This window comes from Corvus kubaryi, unplaced genomic scaffold, assembly GCF_017639235.1.
Source record: "Corvus kubaryi isolate FWS band 111438036 unplaced genomic scaffold, C.kubaryi_AGA036_p1.0 37354, whole genome shotgun sequence".
NCBI lineage: Eukaryota > Metazoa > Chordata > Aves > Passeriformes > Corvidae > Corvus > Corvus kubaryi.
Window position 1 is genome coordinate 17049628 of NW_024581116.1, and position 27103 is coordinate 17076730.

At 36.0% G+C, this 27103-nt stretch overlaps 1 protein-coding gene across 3 annotated transcripts in view; it reads left to right on the top strand.

Moving 5' to 3' along the window:
- The window catches only part of PXDN (peroxidasin), an 87742-nt gene that overhangs the window by 49448 nt on the left and 11191 nt on the right, over positions 1 to 27103 (top strand). For 2 of the 3 annotated variants that reach the window (XM_042033112.1, XM_042033113.1), the window contains 11 exons: positions 816 to 985; positions 1903 to 2175; positions 3455 to 3571; positions 4827 to 4985; positions 7991 to 8103; positions 9064 to 9220; positions 12697 to 12805; positions 13245 to 13402; positions 17831 to 19334; positions 20166 to 20300; positions 22610 to 22818. In XM_042033112.1, the coding sequence (XP_041889046.1) occupies positions 816 to 985; positions 1903 to 2175; positions 3455 to 3571; positions 4827 to 4985; positions 7991 to 8103; positions 9064 to 9220; positions 12697 to 12805; positions 13245 to 13402; positions 17831 to 19334; positions 20166 to 20300; positions 22610 to 22818 (3104 nt within the window). Of the gene's footprint in view, positions 1 to 815; positions 986 to 1902; positions 2176 to 3454; positions 3572 to 4826; positions 4986 to 7990; positions 8104 to 9063; positions 9221 to 12696; positions 12806 to 13244; positions 13403 to 17830; positions 19335 to 20165; positions 20301 to 22609; positions 22851 to 27103 lie in introns of all 3 variants that reach the window. The other variant, XM_042033114.1, reaches the window with a different exon arrangement.

Genomic DNA, 27103 nt, shown 5'->3' on the forward strand with positions numbered 1-27103 from the left:
TACACATGAGTTTTAAGAAGAAATTTGAGCTTGGGGTGAGGGATTATTGACTCTGGCTTGTTTTCTGGCTGCATGAATGAGAGCAAAGCTGTTTGCAAAGTAGTTGAATATGGCAAGATTTCAGTCAAAAGCCATAAGCCTGTTGAATAGATCAGTAGGCTGGGTTTTGTACATAGGAGGTGTGATCTCATCCCTCCTCTGTGCTTTCTTCATCATGTAGTGAGGGGTGGACTGAGAAGCAGTTCCTTTAATAAAACCCCTTAAGACTTAGTTAACATCACAGAAACTCATCCATGACGTAGCCTGAAGACATGTTCTTAACTTATATTTTAAACCAGTACAAATTAGAATCAGGTTCATTAGTGCTCCTAATCCAGGCAGAGGTTGGCATAAAGATGATTTTATAGCAACTAACCTCTCCCGTAGTAGAAAGTATCTTGAATGTTGAACTTGCATGACATACTTCCAGTGGAAAAAGTTTAAATCGTTTTGCCAACTAGAACAGCCTTTTAAAGATCAAGTATGTGTATTTTGTTCACTTTTTTCCCTGTAAGCTTTTCCTCATAAAATTGTTTTCGCTTTTCTTTTTGAAGATGTAATGCATGCATAAGCAAAATTGTGTCATGTTTTGTTTTTCCTCTTCTTCTCTTTAGGAGAAAATTTAAACTTCTATTATTTTATAACAAAGTAAAACTCTTTTTTTCCCCCCGCAAGTTATTTTGGGTAATTTGTTTATTTTCCTGGGTTTTATTTTTTGGCAGTTTTCTGTACTTGTGATTTAAAGGTTTAACTCTAGCACATCCTTTTCTTCTCAGTAATGAGCTCAGTATGAAAGAAGATTCCCGTCTAAACTTGCTAGATGATGGCACATTGATGATTCAGAATACTCAAGAAACAGACCAAGGCATTTACCAGTGCATGGCAAAAAACGTGGCTGGAGAAGTGAAAACTCAGGAAGTTACTCTTAGATACTTTGAGTCACCAGGTAAAGAATGTTAAGTCTGAATTTTGCATTCAGATGGAGAGTTGTTTTCATAATAAGATTGTTTAAAATTAAAATACTTGGGTGCTTGACATGTAGATTTGTTGGGCTTGAGCATCTTAAGAACTAGATCATGAAGCTTTAACATCCCTAGAACAAAAATGCAACTCAGCTGGTTAATTAATGTTTATTGTAGATCCAATTTTGATAATTGTATTGTAGGCTTTAGAAGGGTTAGGAAAAGAGATTGTTACATTGCAACATTTCTCAGTGCAATAATGTTCTCTCTGGATACCTGAAAACCACAAGCTGCTGAACAGGCCACTCTTGGAAGCTTCGGCACACTCTGTGCAGCCATCCTTGCTCAAGAACCTTTTAGCTCTGTCTAGGCAAGGCCTCATGTTTGCAAGGACTAAATTCTCGTCCAGGACTGTAACGTTTTTAAAACACAGACTTTGCTGTGAGAACATTTTGTTTTGACACACAGCCTCAGGTAAACTTAAAATGTCACTGCAAATTACTCGTGTACTTGAGAAAAGTTACTTAAAATGTCACTTAATCAGTTTTGGCTGTTGTGCGCTTACAGCAATTTTTAGCCTGTTTGTTTTCTGGGTCTCAATATCCATGCCTCTGAAGAGACCTTTGTAAAGATCAGTGTAGGAGAGCAAAAAGTTTGAAAGTTATTTTAATGAGAGTTGAGAAAAAACATCAGTGCAATAATGAGCTTTTGTTTTTATCTACTGATGTCTGCAGTTAGATTAGACTTAAAGCAACGCAGAGTTTGCACTGAGAACATGGTGGAACATGCTGGAACACAGCTATTAAAACCCCCCTAGGTGTCCCCAGTTATAGACTATATTTGCCTAAATTAGAGCTGTGCAAGCTAAAAGCTGCATTTAGGCATTGCTGTTTTCTCACAGCCCGGCCAAGTTTTGTGATTCACCCACAAAATACCGAAGTGCTGGTTGGAGAGAGTGTTACCTTGGAGTGCAGTGCAACTGGGCACCCTCAGCCACGAATTACCTGGACCAAAGGCGACAGAACCCCTCTACCAAATGACCCTCGAGTCACAATAACTCCATCAGGAGGACTTTATATACAAAATGTCAAGCAGGAGGACAGTGGCGAGTACACCTGTTTTGCAACTAACAGCGTAGATAACATCCATGCGACTGCCTACATCATAGTCCAAGGTAAATAATGTTAGGCTAGGAGCCACATATTACTTGGTATTGTGTGGGTTTGTCTTTTCTTCTGAGTTGAAAGAGCCAAACTAAAACATCAGGGTTTTTACTTTTAATTGTACTGTTGTAGTCCATAGGGATGTTGCTATACATTTCACACAGAGTAAGATATTATATACTATTTCCCTGAAAATTTTCATTGATTATTGTCAGAAGTTTGATTTTTTCAAATGTTCATTTCCTATGTTTTGTTTGCATGGAGGAACAAACAAGCAGTGTCAAATTTTTGAATGATTAAATATTTTCTGTAACAGGCAGCAATGCTAGAGATTAGAATTTGTGCCTGGAGAACTAGAAATGGAGTTTTGAATACAGATCTGTGCTACTTTTCTTTTGTAGATACTTCAGTGAATATGGAAGCATTTTCTGCTGAGTGTGATAGAAATTATCATTCTGCCTGCACAGGCATCAGCACAGCTTTTCTGCAAAGCAAAAGTCAAAGTATTCGAACTTGTGATCGCAATAATTTTGGTATTACATGTCACTAATGTGATTATTAAGTGTTTGAGAACATCTATCAAAAGTCTCCTGTATATATAAATAATATTTTTTGCAAACACTTTCATGCTGGAACTTTTATTTCCAAAATACTTTGAGTAACCTTCAAATTTTAGTTTGCTTCTGTTCTCATGATAAAGTCCTTAGTTGGCAAACTGTCAAGACTTCAAATGCCTTGTTAATGAGTTCTACAGCTGTACAAAGCAACTTGTCTGTGTGGTTCATTCATTTATTATTTACCAATTGATAGTTGTGTTTTGAGAGCTGAACAAATCACTTTTCACATTGGTATTGCACAGTGTTGCTGCAGAATCTGGACCACACTCCACTCATTGCATTCATGGAAGAAAACAAGCAGCTCAGGAAGGTTTTGATTACATTACATTTTCTTCACAATTTAGCTGGGAAGTTCTGAGCCAAAGAGAAGAAAGTATTTTTAATCCAGCGAACACTAGTTTGATTCTACAAGTCTTACCTTTTATTTTGGATCTGTGACAGTAGATCCCATGTCTTCACTGACATCAGGGCCAGGTTTTGAGGGAGATGTTCCTTTTGCACAAGTGGCTGCCCTAACTCTCTTCTCTTTAGGAGTCACAATATAAAAGAATTCCATTAGCATCTCTCTTCCCACCAGTATGAACTATTTCAACTTACACAGGAAATAGTATGTAATTTAGTCATGCATTTTTCAGTTGTTTTTTTTTAAACAGCTTTATTTTCTCTTTGGTAGCTCTACCTCAGTTTACTGTCACTCCACAAGACAAAACAGTGATTGAGGGACAAACTGTTGACTTTCCTTGTGAAGCAAAAGGTTACCCCCAGCCTGTTATTGCCTGGACTAAAGGAGGTAAGTGTGTTCCATTCTTACTTTTAAACTATTAGGACAGTTTAGCAGGCATATTGGAATCACTCCTTTATTAAAAAGAACCACATGTATTTGTTTAGATTCTTCAGTCTCTGAAGGGAACGGTTCATTTTCTGCTTTAGCTGAGAAAGGCAAGGTGTCCCACAGAAGCCAGCTGCCCACACATTTTTCATTATTAAGTAAAAAAGAGTCACTAAAATATATGTGTCCATAATAGATTCCCAATAATAAATGTTTAAGAAATATGAGGCAAATTACATGTAGCAATATGTATCACTGCTGTTGTACTGCAGAAGAAATGGAGATGGCTGTCATTAACTGGAGGTCTGAAATAAGGTGGGATGTGCTCTCTTCAGAAACCAGAACAGTCCAGCCTGTAACTGGCACCAGTATGCCAGCATCACTGTCACTTAATGCACATTGACAGACAAAACAGGGTGCACTCTGCTGACTGTTTTATCAAGTTTTGGCTCTAAAGGCATTAAGCCAAATCCAGCAGGAAGAAATACTGTAGTGGATGTTTTATTGGTAAGCAAAATTTCTGGTTGATTCAAGTGAAATAGCTCTAGCAGGCAGAACAACTCTTAGGAAATTCTAAACCATGGTACATAAAGCAGATTCTTAACAAACTGTTGATAATTTTGATGCTGATAATGTCCCTGTTTCTCCCTCTACTTAGACTACTGCAGTCAAATGAAATGTCCAGAAAGGGAGGATAGGGTACACACACTGATGTGCCTTCATTTTTCTTATATTCCATTAATTTCAGGGCCATGTGTATTTTTCTGTGGATTCTCTAGGCCTAGGCACATGAGATGAATTGTGTCTTACACACATGGCAATAATACGTAATTAACAGTAACACATGTTGGTGTTTTTATGCCTTCTCATTTGGATGCTTTAGCATGCTCCTTAAATGAAAATACTTATTTCTACTACAAACAGAGAAAATATCAGGATTATGATTGTGTGCATATGTATAATTTGTTTTCTTTTCATGTTTATCTTCTTAGAAGTGAAGGTTTCAAACTTTTTTTCTAGGTTTTTTTCTGGGTTTTTTTAATGGTTTTTTTATGGGGTTTGTTTGTTTGGTTTGGGTTTTCTTTGTTTTTTTTTTTTAAGAAACTTTAATTTTTTCCAGTGTTTTATCGAAGTTAAAACTTTCTGGTTTTCCCTTTTTCTGACACAAATGGACTTTGTTGCTGTAAAGAGAAAATGATGCTGTTGTGTGTTTCAGGAGGCCAGTTGTCTGTTGACAGAAGACACTTAGTTCTATCCTCTGGAACCCTGAGGATTTCCAGGGTTGCTCTGCATGACCAGGGACAGTATGAATGCCAAGCTGTCAACATTATTGGATCTCAGCGAATCGTTGTATACCTGACTGTACAGCCTAGAGGTATGTTCTCCATGTACAGCTGCTGGGAAGAAAAAATAAAAAGAAGTATTTAAGCTTACACTAAAATGCACGGTACCATGTGTGCTTGTTTCCATGCCTTTTTAGATCCTGGGTGGTTTCCAATAAATAACATGTCTGGATACTTACCAGTATTTGTACAGGGTATCATTCCTTTAGAACAGTCTTCTGGGAAGGAGGTTTATCTGATATAGTGGTTTTTTTGGTAAGAAGTGGAGGTTTGCTTTGAGGATGACAGTATTCCTATGCTTGGGAAAATATTTTATTTTGTGAAAAGTCTAGTTCCAATAAGGCTCTATGCTGTTAGTTAAATAGTGTTATTAACATAATGTTTTATGTCCAAACACAGAACACTTTATTTTACAGAAGCAGAATGAACTTCTCAAAGAAAAGTCATTCCTTATACTGAAAAAAAACTGGCAAAAAAAAAAGTCCTAAAAAACCAACCCAAAACTCATTTTTTTATGGTTTTCTTCAATTAAATCTAAGTAAGGTACTTCTAGGATAAATTATAATCATATGAACATTCATAATTTATTTAAGTACTTGGATGTTTAACTGAATTCAAGGAGATAAAACGTAATTCAAAGCATTTCTTTTTACTGACTTAATTTTAAAATGTATATTAGTGAAAAAGGCTCAAATGAGCTTAGAAGTTTGTCAGAAAAAAAATTCTATTGATTTTTTTCTTAGTTAAGAGTAGTATTAGGAGACTGATTTGTCAAAGTTAAGATGATTTTTTTTAACCTATATAAAATGTTTATTAAAATTATATAAAACAAGTATCAGTTTAAAAAAGTTTTATAGCTTTCCAGCTGTGTTAAATTTTACTGGACCTGAGTAAAGTTTAATAAAATATTTTTTTTTGCAACTCAGGTTACAAAATTCAGTCATCAAAAGATAGTAAATACAAGATTGAAGGCTGAATATGCAGCCTTAATTTGGAGGTCTCCACAGATTATTTGCAATGCTGTTTTCAATTGTGCAAGATGAGAAATTTTTTTCTTCTGGGCTTCTAACAAAAGGACTGTTCATCTGAGGAATGTCTAGTCATTGGTCACTGTGGTTAAATCAGTGTTAATGAATACAGATGGATGGTCCAGGTCTGTTTGCTGGCATGATGCAGCTCACATCCACAGACCCAGACTCTTACCTCCCAGTGCTGGACAGCTGCCTCTGGATGCCTTGTTTGAACTGGTTTCTGGTCCTTGACAGCCATTTGTGTATTAGCAGTAGGGCCAGATTTGGTTTGTCTACAGTGGAGCCAAATACTTCTCTGTAAAAGCACAGCCCTCCCACTCTCCCACTCCCAGCTGAATATCAGTATCATGACATCAATAACATATCACTATATGTTCCAGCAGAAATAGAATTCTTGATGTCGTCATAATCTTGTATGTGCTTTTCATGATGATATCTGAGTGTCAGTCATTAATCTGGATTTGAAGAAAATAAGAGTTTAAAAATACATTAATTTTATTCACATTGGATTTAGGTAACAGTGCACTCTGTCCTTAGAACTGAAGGTGATTTTTTGATGTTTTAAGGGTTGAGGCTCATAGGTGTCACAAAGGTAGGAGCTCTGTTGAGACTCAGTGCCTCAGCAAGTCAGGCTAAGAGACTCAGTTGAATGAGTTGTAGAAGGTTTTTCTTTTTTCATCTAAGAAATTGCAGTTTTTGCTACTTAAAAAAATTAAAACTTAAAAAAAGTGACAAGTTAATGCAATATTCATTCTAATGACTTTGTACAGATTCAGCTATTAACAGATTTTTTTTCAGAGCTCTAAATTAATGGAACTTAAGTGGTTTTGACAACTAGTAGCCTATTATGTTAGAAGTTAAGAGTACTTTAAAATCACCCTGAAGCAGACATCAGGAATAAGGTCATAGAATTGTTAAGGACCTTTAAGATCATCAAGTCCTACTGTCAACGTAGCACTACTGCCATGTTCACCATTAACCCGTGTCTTTAAGTGTCATATCCACACATTTTTTGAACACTTACAGGGATGGTGACTCTACCACTTCCCTGGACTTCCGTTCCAGTGCTTGACAACCCTTTCTATGCAAAAATATTTCCTTATATCTAATCTAGACCTCCTCTGGTGCAACTTAAGGGCATTTCCTCTTGTCCTGTCACTTGTTACCAGCCCTTCTCTGGACACGCTCCAGCATCTCAATGTCTTTTATGTAGTGAGGGGTCCAGAAATGGACACAGGACTTGAGGGGTGGCCTCACCAGTACTGAGTACAGGGGGACGATCCCTGCCCTGGTCCTGCTGGCCACACTATTGCTGATACAGGCCAGGATGCCATTGGGATTCTTGGCCAGCTGGGCTCACTGCTGGCTCATGTTCAGCTGCTGTCACCAGCATCCCCAGGGCCTTTTCCAGCAGGCAGCTTTCCAGCCACTCTGCCCCCAGCTTGTAGCACTGCAGGGGGTTGTTGTGATCCCAGGGCTCCTGGCTCTTGGCCTTGTTGAACCTCATACAATTGGCCTCAGCCCATCTATTCAGCCTGTCCAGCTCCCTCTGCAGAGCCTTTCTACTCACCAGCAGATCAACATTCCCACCCAATGTGGTGTTGTCTGTGAACTTGCTTAGGGTGCACGTGATCCCCTCATCCAGGTTATCAATGAAAATGTTAAACAGGGCTGGCCCCAATACAGAGCCCTGGGGAATACTGCTTGTGACAGGCCACCAGCTGGGTGTAACTCCATTCACTACCATCTCTGGACCTGACCATCTAGCCAGTTTTTTATCCAGCAAAGAATATACATCCACACCATGGGAAGCTAGTTTCCTCAAGGAGAAAGGAATTTAATCTCTAAAACAAAGTTATAAGCAAATAGAAGCGTGCAGATAGACTCATATAATCGATTAAGAAGCGTTCAATAACTGATAAAAACAGAGTGCTGACCTGTTTTTTGATCGTCTTTTGCACAAGTTGTATTTCATACTTCATCAGTGTGTCATTTGGCTTTTTTAGTGACTCCTGTATTTGCCAGTGTTCCCAGTGACATGACAGTGGAGGTTGGCACAAACGTTCAGATCCCATGCAGTGCTCAAGGAGAGCCAGAGCCAGTGATTACATGGAATAAGGTACTACATATTCAGTCATTACAGAAAGGCAGTGGCCTTTCCATCTCTTCATAATGAACTATTGAAAGTGCACATTGTCAATTTGTTGCTTCCTGTGGTGTCTGAAAACATTACCTGAAGTTCAATCAGTAAGTATTTAATATGGAGCATGTATATAGATACTAAACCTGAATTTTATATAGATAAATATACATATGTAGTTATACAAATTATTATGCAGACCAGCTAAAATTCATAATGTATGCCTTAAAAGGTCTGTGTATTTCGTGACAGGTCTGTGTGAATATCCTACTAATATTCACGCTGTTAAAGATATTATAGGTATAAAACAATAAGAAATGCTGTATTGGAGCCACTTTTCACTGTTAGGTTGAGACCAACCCGGACAGACTTTGTTAACTTTCTGGTAACCTCTTTGATTTCAATTGGTGTAGTAATTGCTATATCAAACTATAGAGTATTAGCAGAGTTACCAATGAATTAATGAGTTGCTAATATTGATATTAATTTTTTCTGATTATATGCTTCTCTTCAACTAATGAATATTAGAAATGTACTTTAATGAACTTTAAATAGCTTCTAAATGCATAGCACATGAAGACCTGATACACATAGAGCTCTTGAGATCTATTTCAATTGGTTAGTTTTGAGAAAAATAGAATACATATGTTCTCAAGAGGTGCTATCTTATTTTTGGGTCATAGATTTTATGTGGTGAAAGCCTATTAAAATACTTTGATTTATAAGAATGAGTAATTTTAGAAGTAAAGAAATAACACTGTACAATTCAGCAGTACCTGTGATTTTTCTATGTAAGCTTATCTAAATCTCTGACTGTGAACTTGGCATACAAAATAGAAATGTAACATGTAAACTAAAAACAGAAGAGAAAAAGATGACAAAAATTCATGCATGAAAACAAGTGTGTTTTGAATAAGTGAACTTTGGGCTTTCCTGCAGGATGGAGTACAGGTAACTGAGAGTGGAAAATTTCATGTTAGTCCAGAGGGATTCCTCACCATTCGCGATGTTGGAACAGCCGATGAAGGTCGCTATGAATGTGTTGCCCGCAATACCATAGGCTACTCCTCTGTCAGTATGGTGCTTAGTGTAAATGGTAAGATACATGATTGGCAGGTATGAGTTAAGTTATTAGTTTTGTTCCAATTGCCTAATCTGTAAGATGAAAAAAAGTTGTCACAATACTAAACTAATTATTTTATTCATATTTTTATTTTTCTCCCATGATTCTTTCTTTTTTTTTTACCTATATAAGATGGTAATGTCATAATAGCAATATCTCTAGGAGTTAAGCTCCAAAACCAACTATGATTTGGGCTCAAGTTAATCTTTCAACTCTCTTCTTGAGATATTATTTAGAGCTATTAGAATTTGCTAGTCAAATATCCAGTCTACTTTTTAGGGATAACTTGACAAAAAACTTTTTGGGCATCTTCAAAGGGACACTAATAGCACTTTGTTGAAAATTAGGCTGCAACTATTGCAAAACAGTTCAGGAAAGTCATACAGACCTTAAGAAGCTAAAACAGAAAACAGAAAGAAAAGGAGAATATTTCATCTTGTCCTAATTATTTGAAAGTAATAATGGCAAATAATAGTTATCAACTATTACTATGTAATAAATGGCAATAAAGCAGCAAAAGAGGTCAAGGAAATAACTTTGCTACGAAGATTGACCATAGTGCTTTTCTGACTTACTGACTAAAACTGTTGATTTTTCAGTTTAATTTTGATGGAAAATAAAAGAAAACTGTATGATTTCTGTCTCTCACTAGGGAATATAAGATGATATTTTTGTATCTTTGAAAAATTAGTATACAACAGTGATTCCTTCAGTATTTTGAAGACTGGTGTGAAGATTTCTTCAATATATTGGATATTGTTTCCCAGTGTTACTTGGGATGTTCTGTATTTTGTTTACTAAATTGATAACGACGTATCAGTGATTTTTCTAATGTATTGTTTGCCATGGTATCAATCACATGGTATCAATAAAACTGTGATGTTACCTGCCTTAGGTTGCTTTTAGTAGACTATTAATCTATACTTTCTTCAATGAAAAATATTTCTTTAATCTGTAAAGATTATTCAGGAGAAAAATTGAAAGGCTAGGAATCATTCAGTAATAAGTTTCCATCTACATGTATGAAGTCAGTAAAGGAAAGAAAGTCCATGCAAATCAGTTAGTCTGACTACTCTGGAGATGCATAGCAAAAAAAAGTTTTTGTTTAGGAAAGATTAGCTAGTTCTCAAGTCACTAAGAGCCACGAAAAATGTAATCATGAGTTGAAAAAAAACCCAGTGGAAATGAGTTTCATTCACTTAGTACAGGTGTAAATTGATCATTCTCATCTGCTGAAATCAGCAAACTACAATACTTGTTGATTTGCAGTAATTAATTGTAATGTGGTTAATTTCTTCTAAACTGTAGCATAAATAAACCTAAAATTAAAACTACACTTAATTAATCTGCAGTCCATCTGAAACTGTGAATGAAATTTCTCCTTCAAACTAGTGGGATATGAGATGCTGTTTTGCTACTCCTGCTTTAAAAACTGAAGCTCTCAGAGGAACAAGGAGGACAAGTGGACAGATTATAAGTATTGGTTAATTGCTGTGTGGATAGTATTTGTAATGCCATAGCCAGAAATGCCTAAAAATTTGCATGTCAACATTTGTTTTAAACAAGGCAATGTTTTATGAATGTTTCTAAACCAAAACACTTTCCTAAGATTGAGACCGAGTAAAGGCCAGTGTATAGAAACTGGGGACAGGTTTTGCTGTCTGTGTTGGATAATATTTTAAAGATGCTTTTCTTTAGTCATTTTCTTCTGTCCTTTTCCGTTGTTTTGTAAAAGTCATTCCCCTTCCCTGCCCAAATCAAAAAAAAGTATTGTGGGAGACTCTTACAAGGAGCTCTAACTTCTAATATTTATCAGTCTAAAAAAAGAACTGCTAGCACTAAATAGTCTAAACAACAATCAAGTACTGTATAGTTAACATCTGACCAAGGTTTATAATTCAGCCCATGTATACCATTAATCAGAAAGATAGCCCTGCAAGTAAACACCAAGTTTACATTTAATGTAGACAGCACTAAGGAAGGTAACCAGTCACCGGATTTTTGCAGACTGCAATTTTGCACTCTTCAAGTCATTCAAGGCACACAAACATTCTGCAACAACTAAAATGTAAAATTTAAACCTGTAAATGACATTTCTTCCTAAAATAAGTAGCTTATCTGATAGTGTTTCTGTATGGTTGCTATTGAAAATGAAGCTGTCAGTCAAGGACAGTTGGTAATCAGGAGAGATTAGGGACTATTGCCCTCAGGCACTGTGGAAAGGGTCAGCTCATTTTGGATGCTGGGAATATACTGCCAAAAGCCTGAGACTGTCCTCAGGGCACAGAAAGGGGCTCCATCTACAGCTATAGAGTTCCAGGGACTGTTTTATTTGACGGCATAGATGGTTACGTTTGATTAAGTGGGTCTAGACTATGAAAGTCATGTAGACACAATTTAAGCTGCCACTTAGGAAGGAATAATGAAAAGTTGCCTAGGGAAAAAAAAAAAAAGTCATGAAAAGCTTGTACACAACAGTTTTTATGTCAGATGATTTTGTACATCTGCTGATTTTATTCCAGTATATTTGCTTTGGACTTTCTCCCTACTTTACCCTTCTTCCTGTGTGACTTTTCCAATCTAAATACACTCTGGAAATTGTTAGCTGTTGCCCCCAGATCCGGTAATTCTTAATTCAGACTGAAAGAAAGGTTATTAGTCCTAGATACGTTGTACAAACATCCAGCTGCAACTGAGCACTGCATAAAAAGGCCTGTGCTTTATTGAGTTTTCAGTGCAATGCACAGTTGTTAAATAGTGTTTAAGTATGTGATTTTTAATCTAGTTTAAAAAGATAATTTTAAAGTAGGAAACAAAGAAGTGATCTAAATCTAAAAAATATTTACTGCCCTTTTAAGTTAATCTATGTGGCTTATTATACTAAGATCAGGAGAAGAACAATGGTAATTTATGTTCATTCAATTATGTAAATTATGTTCATTATGTACCACTTGCAGCATATTCCTGTAAGCCCTTTAAATTCTTACATTGAAATCAAAGGAGAAATCTGCTTTGACTTCAGTGGATATAGGTCAGGCTCTTGATACCAACACCTGAAACCTCATAATACACACACCAGAAAAAAACCCTTAATGATAATAATAATAATAATAATAATTCACTTTTTTTTTATCATTTACACTTGAAATTGTAGGTCTAATTAATGGACAGCTAAACACTGTATGCGCTTTATCTTGGTTTTGAGTCATAAGCTTGATGACTTTTAAGCTTAGGTTAACTTCTGTTTTAAATGAATTTTGTTCTACTTTAATGTGCCTTGCTAGAATTCCAAAATGGTTAAGAATTTTGTATTTGGATGAACTAATGCTTAAAGAACAAGGGTTTACTTTGTAGAACTGAAATGATGTCGTGTCTAGACTCTATTTTATGGAAGTATCTTTTTGCGTGTGGCCATTTAGGCAATAACATGTGAATTCCTTTTTCTCCAGTTCCTAATGTCAGCCGAAATGGAGATCCTTTTGTACAAACATCAATTGTGGAAGCAATTGCAACTGTAGACAGAGCAATAAATTCAACACGTACACATCTGTTTGACAGGTATCTCCTTTTTTTTTTTTTGCATTGAGAAGTCAGAATTAATTTTGTATATACTAGAAGTACTGGGAGATTTATTAAACAAGAAACCATTTTATTACTTAAAAGACATTGTTAGTGTCTGGTTGGTTCTGAAAATACTAACAGTTTAACATGTAAGGATTCCTATTGTTTATACACTCCTGCTGAGATCTCTATTCACTGCAGCAGTTCTTCCGCTGAGATAATGTGTATTAAACTGCTACTAAATATTTAATTACTACTAAATATTTCATTTTTTATTATTTTATTGAATTTTTTTCTTCTTGGTTTGCCTTCCGTTTTGAGATGAGTAACCAAGGTATGTACTAATCACATTGCTGAACATTTACATGATTTATGTAGTATTGTTGTTTTGTAACTCCTGTGTACACTTACTATTTTTTTCCAAATTATCTATCAGTCGTCCTCGTTCTCCAAATGATTTGCTAGCCTTATTTCGATACCCAAGGGACCCATACACTGTTGAGCAAGCAAGAGCTGGGGAAATATTTGAAAGGACATTACAGCTTATTCAAGATCATGTACAAGATGGTCTAATGGTTGACCTGAATGGAACAAGTCAGTATTCTTTCCTTATTTTTCTGTTTTGACATGTATTTACCTTTTTAAGTCATTATACTTCAGGAGACATTAATTTTTTAAGGCTTGGTCCCAACTGCAGAATGATTACACTGAAATCAGTGAAGTATTTGACTTTGCAAAACTTTACCAAATTCCGTCCTTGGTTTGCACATTGTTCTGTATTATAACTCTGAGCTCTCCAAGTGGAGTGTTTTTTCTCATGTTGGCATATTAGGAAAAAGTTCAGATTCAAATTCTTCTGCTGGTCAAAATCACTATAATGGAAGTGCATAACACATCCTGTTTGTTAATTCCCTGTGTGTTAATTTATTAGGACCATTGTCTCATAGCAGAACAGACTTTTCTGTTGTGTGTTAAAAATAAGCAGTGTTTTGTTTCTGTTTCTTTAAGAAAAAACATTTAATATCAGCATGCCATGGCAAGGAGGAAAGATGACATAACAAGAAGGATTTATATACCTTACAACCCAAGGTCTCTGCATGTACCACAATAGTATTCAGAGAATTATTTGATGCTTTATAAATGTGTGTCAGACTAAGCTAATTACTTTGTTTAACATTGACCTGATGTAATGAAAAATACAGTTCTTGTTGCTTTTTATAACTAGCAAAAAAAAGTGTGAGGTTTAATTTCTGCCTTTTAGGTATTGCATTCCAATCAAACCCATGAAGTCCAGCTGGAGTACATACAGCTAATGTGTGTAGATATATGCGTGGATAGGCTTTAAACATAGGACTGAAGCATTTGGAAATAATAATAGCGTTTTAGGAGAGCTTTGGAGACTTGAGACATAGCCAAGAACTACATTGACAATCTAGAGGAAATACTTTCACTCATTATATTCTTTTTGATGTTTATAATTGAGTATTTATTGTAACTTCTGAAAACTATAACTCTGACCATGAACTAGCAAGTATTTATAAGACAAAAGACGGCAAGCTTTTGTGAAGTACTGTCACATTTGCTAGTAAAAGAAGCTTGTTACTCATTATTAGAGCTGAGTAGATAATTTGTGATGAATTGTTTACCACAAATACTCAAAATTCTTTGAAGGTTGATGTTTTATAATGAAACCCAGTTTCATTTGGTTCTCTGATTAGATGCATATGCAAGAATATTGAATATATATGCTATGAATATATAATACTAGCAATAGATAAAATATGATGGGTGAGAACTGGTTGGCTGCTTTTTGCTAGGATTCATAATACTGAAACACCTAAAGTTTCCCAAAAACTGGCATTAAACCCTATGGATACTAGTTAATAAACACAAAATCAGGCAACTTTCTGTGATACTAGAAATTATGTTTGCAACCAGAGCTCGCTTTTCAGACCTACAGAATCCAAAGAAACCTAGCTTTTAGGGAAACTTGAATAGTAAAATAAATCTGTTTTCATTTAAATTGCCCAATATTCTGATTTTTAATAGTAATTTTTGTCCTTATTTCATGTTATTTTGGAATATAGACCCAATGAAAGGTGTTATATAGCACTTTTGCACTGGAAACAGTTGAGAAATGTGACAATTTCTCAGTCAGAGACTTTTTGTCTCTTGTTTTGTAAAACCTTTGAATATCCCAAGGAAAGACTATGGGGCCACATTCTCCTCTGCCATGCCAGACTGTACAACAAGGGGAATGGCCACAAGTTGATGCTTTGGAGGTTCAGATTAGATGTTAGGAAGCAGTTTCTCACCAGAAGGCCAGTGCAGCACTCAAACAACTAATCCAGAAAGGTGGAGGAGTCTCAGACTTTGAAGGTTTTCAAGCTCACTAGATCAGGTATACAGTTATCTAGTGCTGGAAACAGCTCCACTTCAAGCAGGAGCTTGGTCTGGATAAGAAGTCCCTTATAATCAGTATTTCTGTGACTCTACGAAACATCTTCCTTGCACTTTGAAAAAGGTAATATGTGAATTGAGCTAGCTAACTTCTAAGCACTGGAAATGCTCAGCACCCAGCCATTTAGAGAGCAGAGGCAAAGTTAGCGCCTACAGTGTGAGGGGTAATTAAGGAGTAGCAACTGGCATCAGAAAGCCAAAATCTAATCCATAATGAGATATTACATCCCACTTGAAATTCTAAAGAGAGACCCTGAGCCTTTTATTTTAAATTAGTACTGAAGGTCATTCCACCCAAAAGATTCACTGTTGAGTTTTGCTCACAACTTGATTTCAGAAATGGGGGTGGCAACCAGGATAACCACAAATGTTTATTTGAATGAATAATGGTCATAAGCAAAGAACTCCATAATGAATGAAGATCATTTAAACAGTAGTGTTATTATAAAGAAGTTTTCTGGGTGTAGTTCTAGAATTAAACTGGTAGCCAGGATATTTTAATATGCTATCAATAATATCCTCAAAGAGTCTATTTTACTGCATTACCAAGTGGTGCTTACAGGTTTTGCTCTGTGGTTTGTTTTTCTTTTTCCTAGTATGGAATATTCCATCAAAAATTTTCTGTATGTCTACATAAGCATGTTAGCTTTGCCTAATGCAAGCACTAAGTCTCTGATATCTTTGCTTTGACTTGTAAACCATGTGGAGTACTCATAGCCTGAGGCTGAGAAAACAGCTTCCCTGGCTGAGCACAAGTCATGACCCAGCTGGGCAACTGTGAGCAACCTAGTTCCTTTCAAGGCAAAGATAATGCTGGGCTTTAGGTAGTTTGTTTGCAATTGCCCTGCATTGTGGAAATTGGCAGAGAGCCAGTTGTGCCTAGCACACGTTTATGTGTTGAATTTAGATGAAGACTCTTGTCTTTGCAGGCACACTGGGAGCTCAGGACTAAAAGTAACATTCCCAACTGTCCGCAATTAACTGGTACCAACCTGTTGCAGAACTGCTTTCAGTTCTTATTCTTGAGTGTTTGCCATCATGCTGGGAACCCCTCAAGCCTGTGGGAACACAGTACCACTCTACACTCGCTCATTTCCTTTTTTCCTTTTGCCTTTATACTGCTTGTTTGGTTTTATCCCTGACAGCAAGCTTTCCAGGTCAAGATCCGTGATGGTGCATGATGGTTTCTAGTTAGCTAAACGTACATCTATGCTGCCAAATACTCCACCTCCTGGACCTTTTTCCTGGATCCTGGAACCTCATTCATCCACACTCTATCTGTTAGTCGTTCACGGTGTGCCTTCCGCTTTGGATCAGCAGCTCCTATTTGAAGTTGTCCCCACTTACTGTGCTTTGGTGTGATTTGTGATATGGTCTTGAACAATGTGAATTCTTTTCAACGTAAATGAAAAATTTGGTCTAGGCCCACATTCAGTCCAGGAGTACAAAGTAAAGATTTTCTGAAGGAAACCTACTCCTGGATAGAGTAGGCATGTCTTACTCAGCAACAAAAATTTCACTTTACTGGCACATTTCTGTTGGTCTACACAAGTTGATATTGTAGATGTAGCCAGAATTTTTTCCCCTTGAAATTGAATCCAAATATTACTAAGTAAAAATCACTTTTACAGTGATTCCTAATAGGCAGCAAGGACAAGGCCCAGGCTGACTCTTCTGCTATTTGCAGTCACCCAACACTGTACTGGGAGGCCTTATTGTCTTCAGTCCTTCCACACACCATCATACCGCAGCAGAGATCATGCAGTTTGAGGCTCTAAAAACATAATTCTAATGAATTACAGTATATTTTTTGTATGTATTATTTTTCTATGAACTGAGAAAAAAACGCAGGAAAATGGTAAGTATGTTTTAGTCCCAGAGGTGAATGGTGTGGATTGCAGAGGAAATCTGTGCCAAATGCTACACAAACACTACTTTTCTATATAAACTTGTCCAGGGTAATGTGAATATGAATTACTCCACAACATTTGTCCTTGAGATCATTCCACGTTTGGCTCTATTGCCAGTGGTTATTTTCTTTTTTCACTGTTTTTTTTCTTTATTCTTAAAAATTGCAACTTTCACTGTAATAAATAAAGCAAAACAAAATAGTAATGTTAGTGAATGAGCAAGTCTCAAAAGTTAAAGTCTTGATGTCCATTTCAGTGTTACGGACATTTTTAAAAATGTTTTTACTAACGTGAGGAAAATGTTCTATTTGTCTCAATATGAGGCTTTTATTTCTGAAAATATCTCTGCTTTCCTAAGTGACCAAATAAGTAATGAGCTCCTTTTGTGATCATTTTGTAAAAGTTGCATTTGAATTGGCATTTTAGAAAGTTTCCTCCTGACCTAGTGGTGGTAAAGTTGTTCAAATGACCTAATGCTCAAATATACATATATGATTATTACTTTTCTTTTCTAAAAATAGGGATGTTTAATCTGGTGGGAAGTGTAAAATAAAATGAAAAATAAAATAGCAGTTCTAATACATTTGTGATCTGTGGGGGGACCATGAGTATAAATTCTCTGATTGTTCTCTTTCTCTCTTTTCTGTTTCAGGTTATCACTATAATGACCTTGTATCCCCACAGTACTTGAATCTGATAGCCAATCTCTCAGGCTGTACAGCCCATCGACGAGTGAACAACTGCTCAGACATGTGCTTCCACCAGAAGTACAGGACACACGATGGAACATGCAACAACCTTCAGCATCCCATGTGGGGCGCTTCTCTGACAGCTTTTGAACGTCTGTTAAAGTCAGTGTATGAAAATGGATTTAATTTGCCTCGGGGAATTGAACCCAGAAGACTCTCTAATGGCTACGCACTTCCAATGCCTCGCTTGGTTTCAACTACTCTGATCGGGACAGAAACCGTAACTCCTGATGACCAGTACACTCACATGCTCATGCAGTGGGGTCAGTTTCTTGACCATGACCTTGACCTCACCGTGGCTGCGCTAAGTGAGGCCAGGTTTTCAGATGGTCAACATTGCAGTTCTGTTTGTACAAATGATCCTCCATGCTTTTCAATCATGATACCACCAAATGATCCCAGAGTTCGAAATGGTGCACGCTGCATGTTTTTCGTACGCTCCAGTCCAGTTTGTGGAAGCGGCATGACATCTCTCCTGATGAATTCTGTGTACCCACGAGAACAGATCAACCAGCTGACTTCATACATCGATGCCTCCAATGTGTATGGCAGTTCGGACCATGAAGCACTAGAAATCAGAGATTTGGCGAGTCAAAGGGGTCTTCTGAGGCAGGGCATTGTACAGAGATCTGGCAAGCCCCTTCTTCCATTTGCCACTGGCCCACCAACAGAATGTATGAGAGATGAAAATGAGAGCCCAATACCCTGCTTTTTAGCTGGTGATCAGCGCTCTAACGAGCAGCTGGGTCTTACCAGCATCCACACACTGTGGTTTAGAGAACACAACAGAATTGCCACAGAGCTACTGATACTCAATCCACACTGGGACGGTGACACAATATATCATGAAACACGCAAAATTGTTGGTGCAGAAATGCAACACATAACATTTAGCCACTGGCTCCCTAAGATCTTTGGAGAGGTAGGCATGAAGATGCTTGGCGAATATAAGGGTTATGATCCCAGTGTTAATTCTGGCATAACTAATGAGTTTGCAACTGCCGCTTTTAGGTTTGGTCACACACTCATTAATCCTTTTCTGTATCGACTGGATGAAAACTTTGAACCTATTCCACAAGGCCATCTACCTCTTCATAAGGCATTCTTCTCTCCATTTCGGATTGTAAATGAAGGAGGCATTGATCCGCTTCTAAGGGGATTTTTTGGTGTTGCTGGTAAGATGCGTGTCCCATCACAATTACTCAATACAGAATTAACAGAAAGACTCTTCTCCATGGCACGTACTGTGGCTTTAGATCTGGCAGCTATGAATATTCAGAGAGGCAGAGATCATGGAATTCCTCCCTACCATGATTTTAGAGTTTACTGTAATCTTTCTTCAGCTCAGACTTTTGAAGATCTGAAAAATGAAATTAAGAATCCTGATATCAGGGAGAAACTTAGCAGGTGAGCCTGAGGTGAAGAAAAAGTCAATTATCTAAATGTGCATGCAAAAACCACAGCTAAATGTCTTATCTAGAAAAGGATACTTGCTAAGAAAGACTTAAAGGGATATTTTAGGAAACTTCCATCAGTAACACAAAATAGATGTTAACAATTTCCATGTGCAGATAATTTCTCTACTTCTACATCTCTGTGAACAGTAAGTTAATATATACTGTATATGTTAATGAAATTATTAATTTGAAATGCCTAGTTTTGTAAATGCTGTTAAATATGAGTGCTGTTTCAGTGTAAGGTCATATTAAATGCCAACTTCATGCAAGTATTTAGATGTTCAGTTCCATTAATTCTGTACAGTGAAACAAACGTCAATATCGTCCACTGTACTTCCATGTGGACATCCTTAACTACCAGTAATCAGTTCTTCTTTAGAGATTCAGTGTTTGAAATTAGGTCTACATCTACTTGCCATCCCTAGCTTATCTGCCCAAAATCAAGGACAGAGAATTAGTCAGAGCAACAGTAATGGAAAAAGTGTGTACAGAGGGACAGGAAAGAAAAGCTATAAAAAGGAAACAATTCCAAGAAATGAGAAGAAAGCTTCTAGGAGAAAAAAACTTGCAGGGTATACATGCAGATCCACATGGTGTATACAACCTGCATTGCAGGATTTCTTGTGTATACACCCACAGCTTGTTCACAAAAGATGTAGCTCTGTCACTGCATTTTCTCCTGGGAGGTATTTGTATCTCTTGCTCTTAGCTTCACCATGTACTGATTATTTTGTAAGTATAAAATATTTGTTATTCAGTGTTTGTGTTTTTCAATTTATAGGTTGTATGGCTCCCCACTGAACATAGACCTATTTCCTGCTCTAATGGTGGAAGACTTAGTTCCAGGGAGTCGACTGGGGCCAACTTTGATGTGTCTGTTAAGCACACAGTTCAGGCGTATTCGGGATGGAGACAGGTACATTAAAATAGTATGGAAATCAAAATGAATTTTAAATTAAGGATGCTTAATCACAGTTGCAATGTCGTGTTTTCAAAAAGACCTCCATTTTATGTTCAATACACATTTAAAACATTGTTAGAAGCCATGATTCTTTATTATATGGTGAATGTCATACTGACCCCCAAAAACATAACAGCCAACGCTTGCTGAGTTTCCTTCTGCCAGATATTCAAGTCACTTACCTTTTTGAAAAGTGCATGATACTTCTCTTGTTGTTATTTAATTATTTTATTGGCAAAGAAATTGTCGTTGTTACTTAAGCATAGGTTGGAATAATATCACTCAGTATATTTAGCCCCTATGCATGCTACAACACAATCCATGTGTGCACCAAAAAAGTGTTAAAAGCAAACAGGTTAATCCAAAGAACACAATTTGATAATTGTTTTTAGATTATTTTATATGCACATTGTAAGCAATTTCTCATTTTCAGTTTTTAGAGTACCTGAAAGAAGACAATAATCATTTCTCTTGTCACAGCAGCCAGATCTCCTTTGCACACTTTCAGCGCACTTGTTCAGCATCTGAAAATCAAGGTTTCCCTCATTTTAACATAATTTGTGGCCTAGAATCCTATTCTTTTTATGGCATGAGAGTACAAAGACTTAGGCTGATTAATTTCATCCTAATGAAAGAAAAACAGAGGAAGAATTAGGAAATTAGATTTGATTCACTTTATTTAATGTTATTTTCTTGAATTAAGTTATATAAAGGTTTTTTTATTTTTGTAGTCAATAACCCAAACCTTTTTGTATGCTTTTTGAAAGAACCCCCAAACTTTTTTACATAAAATATGTTTAAAAATTAATCTGTGAAGCATACAACTCTAGTGCCTGGAGGCAGAGAGAGTAAAAGGAGAAGAAATATATGCAGTATGAGCCCCAACTTACTGGTGACAAGTACCTATTTGTGTCACAACAATCTATACTGCTCTTTGTTTGTATCTGTTTGCATTTTTTCAGCAGAAGCACTTTTTCCTGTTTTGTTTTGGTTTTGTTTTTTTTTTATTTTCTGAAACAACATTTAGAAACTATAGGCAAACATCGAATATTTAGGAAATGGGATTCAGCTGTCCAAGAAACACAAATATTTGGAAGCAACATGCCACCAAATAGTAAAATATTATTAGGCATTATGAAAGCAACTCTCACTTTTTTGAAAAGCCTTTTCAGTGGGCAGAGGATCAAAGCTTGTAACACCATGCCAAGCAAATGTGTCTGTGCATGAAAAAGGAGTGATATTTGAAGGGAGCCTAACTTCATGTCAAGATGGAAATTTGAGAATCTGATTCTAGTACTTGGACATTCACTGGCCACTGTCCAATACTTTATGAAAATGATACACTAAATAGGTAAAATTAAATTTGTTGACCATTCTTCTAAGGTTACTCTAAGACTGGTTTTGATTTCTCATAAAGTTTAAAGAGCCTCCTATTTTTTTGTTTTGTTTTGTTTTGTTTTGTTTAAAATATGTGGGGAAAAATATCAGTATTGATACAGCTTTGGGAGACAGAAGCAATGTCACAGTGAGCAGTTCTTATGTGTTAGAATGGTGTAAAATGTTTTCAAATTCTGGACAGTAACTTAAGAAATTTTCCATGTGAAGCTTGCTTTTTATAGTAATGTATTATTTATATTTTATATTAATAACAGAATTTTAGCCCTTTATGTATGACAAATGAACTGTTTGAAACCATAGTGTTTCCTTCTTGAATATAATAGATTAACTGAGCATGTATTAGAAAGTCCCTGAATCAGTATAGTCATAAAAATAGTTTAACAGAAAAAAAAATCATTAGTAAATTAAATCATCTCACTTATCTTGATAGTAAACTGGGTAGAGATTAACCATTCTTCTAATCTCAGCAATTCCATCAAAATATTTTCATAACCACCGGAAAGTTGCCTACAGAAAGAAATCATGGTCGTTTAAGTTTCTTTGTTAAAAGATCCCTTAACTTGGTAGTCTGGTGTCATTTTACATGTCCAGAGATGCCCAAGACATTGAAATGAGACTAGAAGAGAAATCAAAGAATTTCTTGAAGATTTCATCCTTTTCAGAGTGTGAGCATGACACCACCTAATGCTGAAGTGACACCAGGAACTTATATTTTTGCATTTGGATCAGTCTCTTGATACAATGCAAAGTTGAGAACAGGATTTATGAGATAATTCATTTCATTCTGAACACAGTGTTGAAATATCTTTGAGAAACTGCCTCTTTTTTTTTTCACTAGCAAACTTGTCTTTTCTGTGAGATTACAGGTTATGGTATGAAAACCCGGGTGTGTTCACACCTGCTCAGCTCACTCAGATCAAGCAGACATCTCTTGCCAGAGTTTTATGTGACAATGGTGACAACATAACCAGGGTACAACATGATGTCTTTAAGGTGGCTGAATTCCCACATGGATATAGTAGCTGTGAAGATATTCCTAAATTGGACCTCAGGATGTGGCAAGATTGCTGTGAAGGTCTGTACAGAGGTGGATTTGGGGGCAATGAGGTGTGTGTAGTTTGTTAAGCGTCTATTTTATTTTAAGAAGATATTTTACTGTATTTTGGGTTTTGGGTTTTGTTAAGATGTTACAAATTCTAATCTGAAGCATAGCCCCTGTTAAGTGGGAAATCATTCCATATTTTATATTAAATAAACACTGTAAAAAATAGCATAGATTTGAGCATTGCATGGTGTAGATAATTGTTTACTTGTTTTCTTTCTTTTGTGGATAAATATTCTTGTTCATTGCCATCTCCTTCAAAAGTTAGGAGCATGGGGTAATTTTTTTTCCTGAGAAATAAGCTATTTTTCTCCTGAAATAGGATTTACTTAGCTGCATGAAGCACAGGACACTGCTTGGTGGCCTGTATGTTGGCTTCTGTCTCACAGATTTTCTGTGTGGCCTCTCTTCAGCCATCATCACATCAGAATTCACTGCAGCTGTAACATAGTTAGAATCCATTCCCAAGAGAATCTTCTGGATCATGCAGAATGATTTTCAGTAGCATCAACAACAAAATGCTTCAGAGAACATCACAATGACCTCTCCTTATTGAGATCTCCCTGACAATGTTGTTACCATTTTCTTTGGACAAAATTCAATGACATGCCCAGGCTGTAAAAGTATACTCAGAAATTTTGGGAACTTTTCTCTTGAGCTCTGACTATTGAGAAATTGCTGTCAAACAAATTACTAGTATGAAAAGCCTTGCTCTTATTTGAGAGGATAATGGTAGTATTGGTTGATAATTATTAGAATCTTAATATTTCCCTGATATATTTCAATACTAATATGTTGTAGATTTGCTGATGAAAGGTATCCAGATCTGTGTTCTTCATCTTTTCTACTGCTGATTCTCTTGAGTTTACTACTGCTGAGTAGGCTATTTAATATTCTGTTGAAAGATATGCATGAATAAAGAACTGGTGGATTGCATTTTTGAGAGAAGTCACAATCTTCCACTAGTGTCTTGGCTATTTAACTCTTATGGTAAGATGTAATTGTCCACGATGACAAAGTTCTTTTGTGATATGGCTCAGAATTTAAAGCAGGAGGTAAAAGTTAAACTGATGGAAGATAACCCTTCAGGCTGCTACAGATACAGTAAATACTGAGGAAGGATTTTAAGTGCTGTGATCGTACCGTGAGAACACACTCTGATATCATTAGCAATTAAAAAAGTAGACAGAGATTTACTATTCAAAGTTACCGCATAACTTAGCTTTTAAACTGATTACTTAATTGTCTTGTCCAGTAAACAAGTCTAAAAAAAAATCACTCTCTAAGAAAATTCTTTCTTGGAAGACTCTGTTCAAAATGTCAGTTATCTGTGTGAGACTAGCAGAAATAAATACTTTAAATTTCAATAGGATCTTGTACAATATCCCCCATATACAAAATCTTTCAGGCCTTACTCTAATTTTTACAGCTTTGTGGGGTTTTTTGTAGGTTATTTGGGTTTTTTTAAACGTTTACCAGTTTTGCCGTTCCCAAATTAATGATAATAGCTTATAAAAAGCTAGATATGATTGACACATTGTAATTTTAATACAAAGTCTTCCAGAATCCCTTAAAAAATTCTCTGACATATGCCAGAAACATTGTGAGAAAATCAATTATTACTCTTTAAATGCTTTACCATAAATAAAGCACATTCTGCCAGTTCAAGATAACTTCACTTTGCTGTGGTTCATGAAGCTTGACAGACAGTTTCACAAATGCATTTTTTATATTGATTTGAAATAATAGTAAGGCTGTTCTGAGAAATTACATGTTGATTCTTGAAATGTTATGTTATCACCTGGTCCTTTTAGAACAGATGTTATCTTTGGAAAGTCTTTAGTATTCTTGTGTTCAACAACCCAGCTTGTATTTTCATTCAAGAAAGTTGCTACCAGAGAGTACCACTGGGTGCAGTACAGTTAGACAACTGCCAAGCAAAAGAAAGGGTAAATAATTACCAGTTAAAAAAAAAAAAAGCCTATCTCTATCCCCTTTTTCTGAACTCCTGAAGCCTTGCAGGGGTTAATGAAGAAAAAGCGAAGTACGCATGGCTTGAACTGCTTTCTTGCATGGATGAACGACTGTGACGTTTTCTGTGGGAATTCAGTTTAAGCAACTGATGTAAAAAATTTCTTTCCTTCTGTGGCCACCACTCCTCTGAGGTGGGGGCATACACTCAGGAACAGCATTTACTTTGAGTTGAATACGTTGTGAGGGTTTTTTTATTTGAACTTGTTACTGGTTATTATTTAAAAGAAAAAACCCTTCTCCATGTTCAAAATGCTTCTAATGATTTTATAATTAAAATTATCCTGAGTTAAAATTTCAAGTACAGAATACTGCTCTCTGTACTTTATGTATGTTTCGTAAGTTACCCATGTGTTCAGCTGTTTCAGCCCAGTTAAAAACACGTCTGGTTTTGTTGTCCTTCCTGTTTTGTTAAAAGTCAAAATACTTTTCCATATGAACAATAGAAAAATTTCTTAGTTACAAAAATCTGCCTTGTAGATGTTTTGAGTAAAGCAAGTATTTACTTCTTACAAAGCAAAGCATTATTCCTCTTTATAATAACAAAACCAGGTTAACTTTAAATTCAGTTGGCAAATCATACAACAGAATTACTAGTTTATGATGGCAAAAAGTAGGAGTTTCACTGAAGTACACAAGTTTTCTTCTGCTTTCCTTCACTTTCTACCTTTCTTTGTCTTGTCAGAGATGATGGGTTATTGCTGGATTTGCTGCAGCTCTTTATTTGGTCAAAGAGCACTCAAGCTTCACATTTTCCAAACAAGACACTTTTGGTGCTTTATTTCAGGCTTTCTACTGCAAAAAATGTATCTTGAATTTGGTTTTTTTAAGTAATCAGTGTACGCTTTCATGATTTCTCAAATGTGAGTCTTTGAAAGTTTCACACTTCTTGGTTTTGTTTTGGTTTGGAGGTTTTTCTTGTAAGTTGAATGTCAAAACCCATGAGGTTTTCACATGGACCCAGGAGGACAATAGACAGTGACCTTGGAGGAAGTGATTCAGATAAGATACAAATCATCCTAATAAGTGTAAAATTATTTAGGAAGATTTCTTTTAACTGTTTCTCAGTTAGCAAACAGCATATCTCCTCTGTCAGATATTGTTCTGTTTGTTTGTTTGTTTAATTCAGGAATACAACCTTATACAAATTATGATCAGACATATTTAAATCCCACTGAATTTCATTAGAAGAGTTAAGACATGTTCTTAATCTGAATGCTTTTATACATGGTCTTTCAGTAGACTGGATCTGTATTTATGAACTCCTGTATTTTAAGACCAGAGGAATGATTATGCTGTCTATTGCTTCTCTGCTGACAACATTAATCTCCTATTAGGCACTTCTCATTATGCCCTTTAATCTTCAATGAAAATACTAAACAGCACTGGGCTGTGGAATACAGCAGAAATAACATTTTAAAATGTTAGCAGAACTTTTTGTGTGAGACTGGAAGTTCTTTTTTGACAAAGGAAATTGTTCACCAAGAGCAATTTCAAAGTACTCAAAATACCAAAATGATGTGATTTATGCCTGAAAAGGTTTCCTCTTTACACATAACTTGTTTGCTTTGGTCAGGTCATATATTTTTGCTTTCTACATTCAAATGTATCTTTTTACATCTAAATTTACCTTTAAAGACGGTGGCTGTTAGCTTAATAACAATTCAGTCTACACCAGTCTACTAAAATAAAGTTCCAGGGTCTATAATTTTAAGGATTGCATCCTTTTTATCTTTGAATGAAAGTACATTTAATATAGCCCAGTATTTTTGCATGATTAAAAATTTTACTGAGACAATCAATATTTTTATTTGTATTTCATCCAAACCAAAAAAATGTTACCTTTCTCAGGTATCTGTGATCCATGAAATACAATTCTACATTCATAAACATAAAATAAAGAGACTTAATGTATGACATTGCTTTGTCTTTGCTACCCAGAGTTTCATGCCAGTAGTTGCCATCCCTGGTGAAAAGCAACAGGGAAACAATCAGCTTCAATCATTTTGTTTAAATTCAAACTTCTGAATGAGTTGCCAGATCTGTCAAAGTCCCACTGCTGGCAATAAAGAAATATCTCTAGAGGACAGTCAGGCTGCAATCTTGACTTATGTAAGTGTTCATTTACTGTAAAATTAACATGGGTAGGAAATCCTCCTAATTGAAGTATCTCAGTGTTTTCTACAAGTCAAGGCAGCTGGAGGATTTACTTCTTTCCTGTGTACTT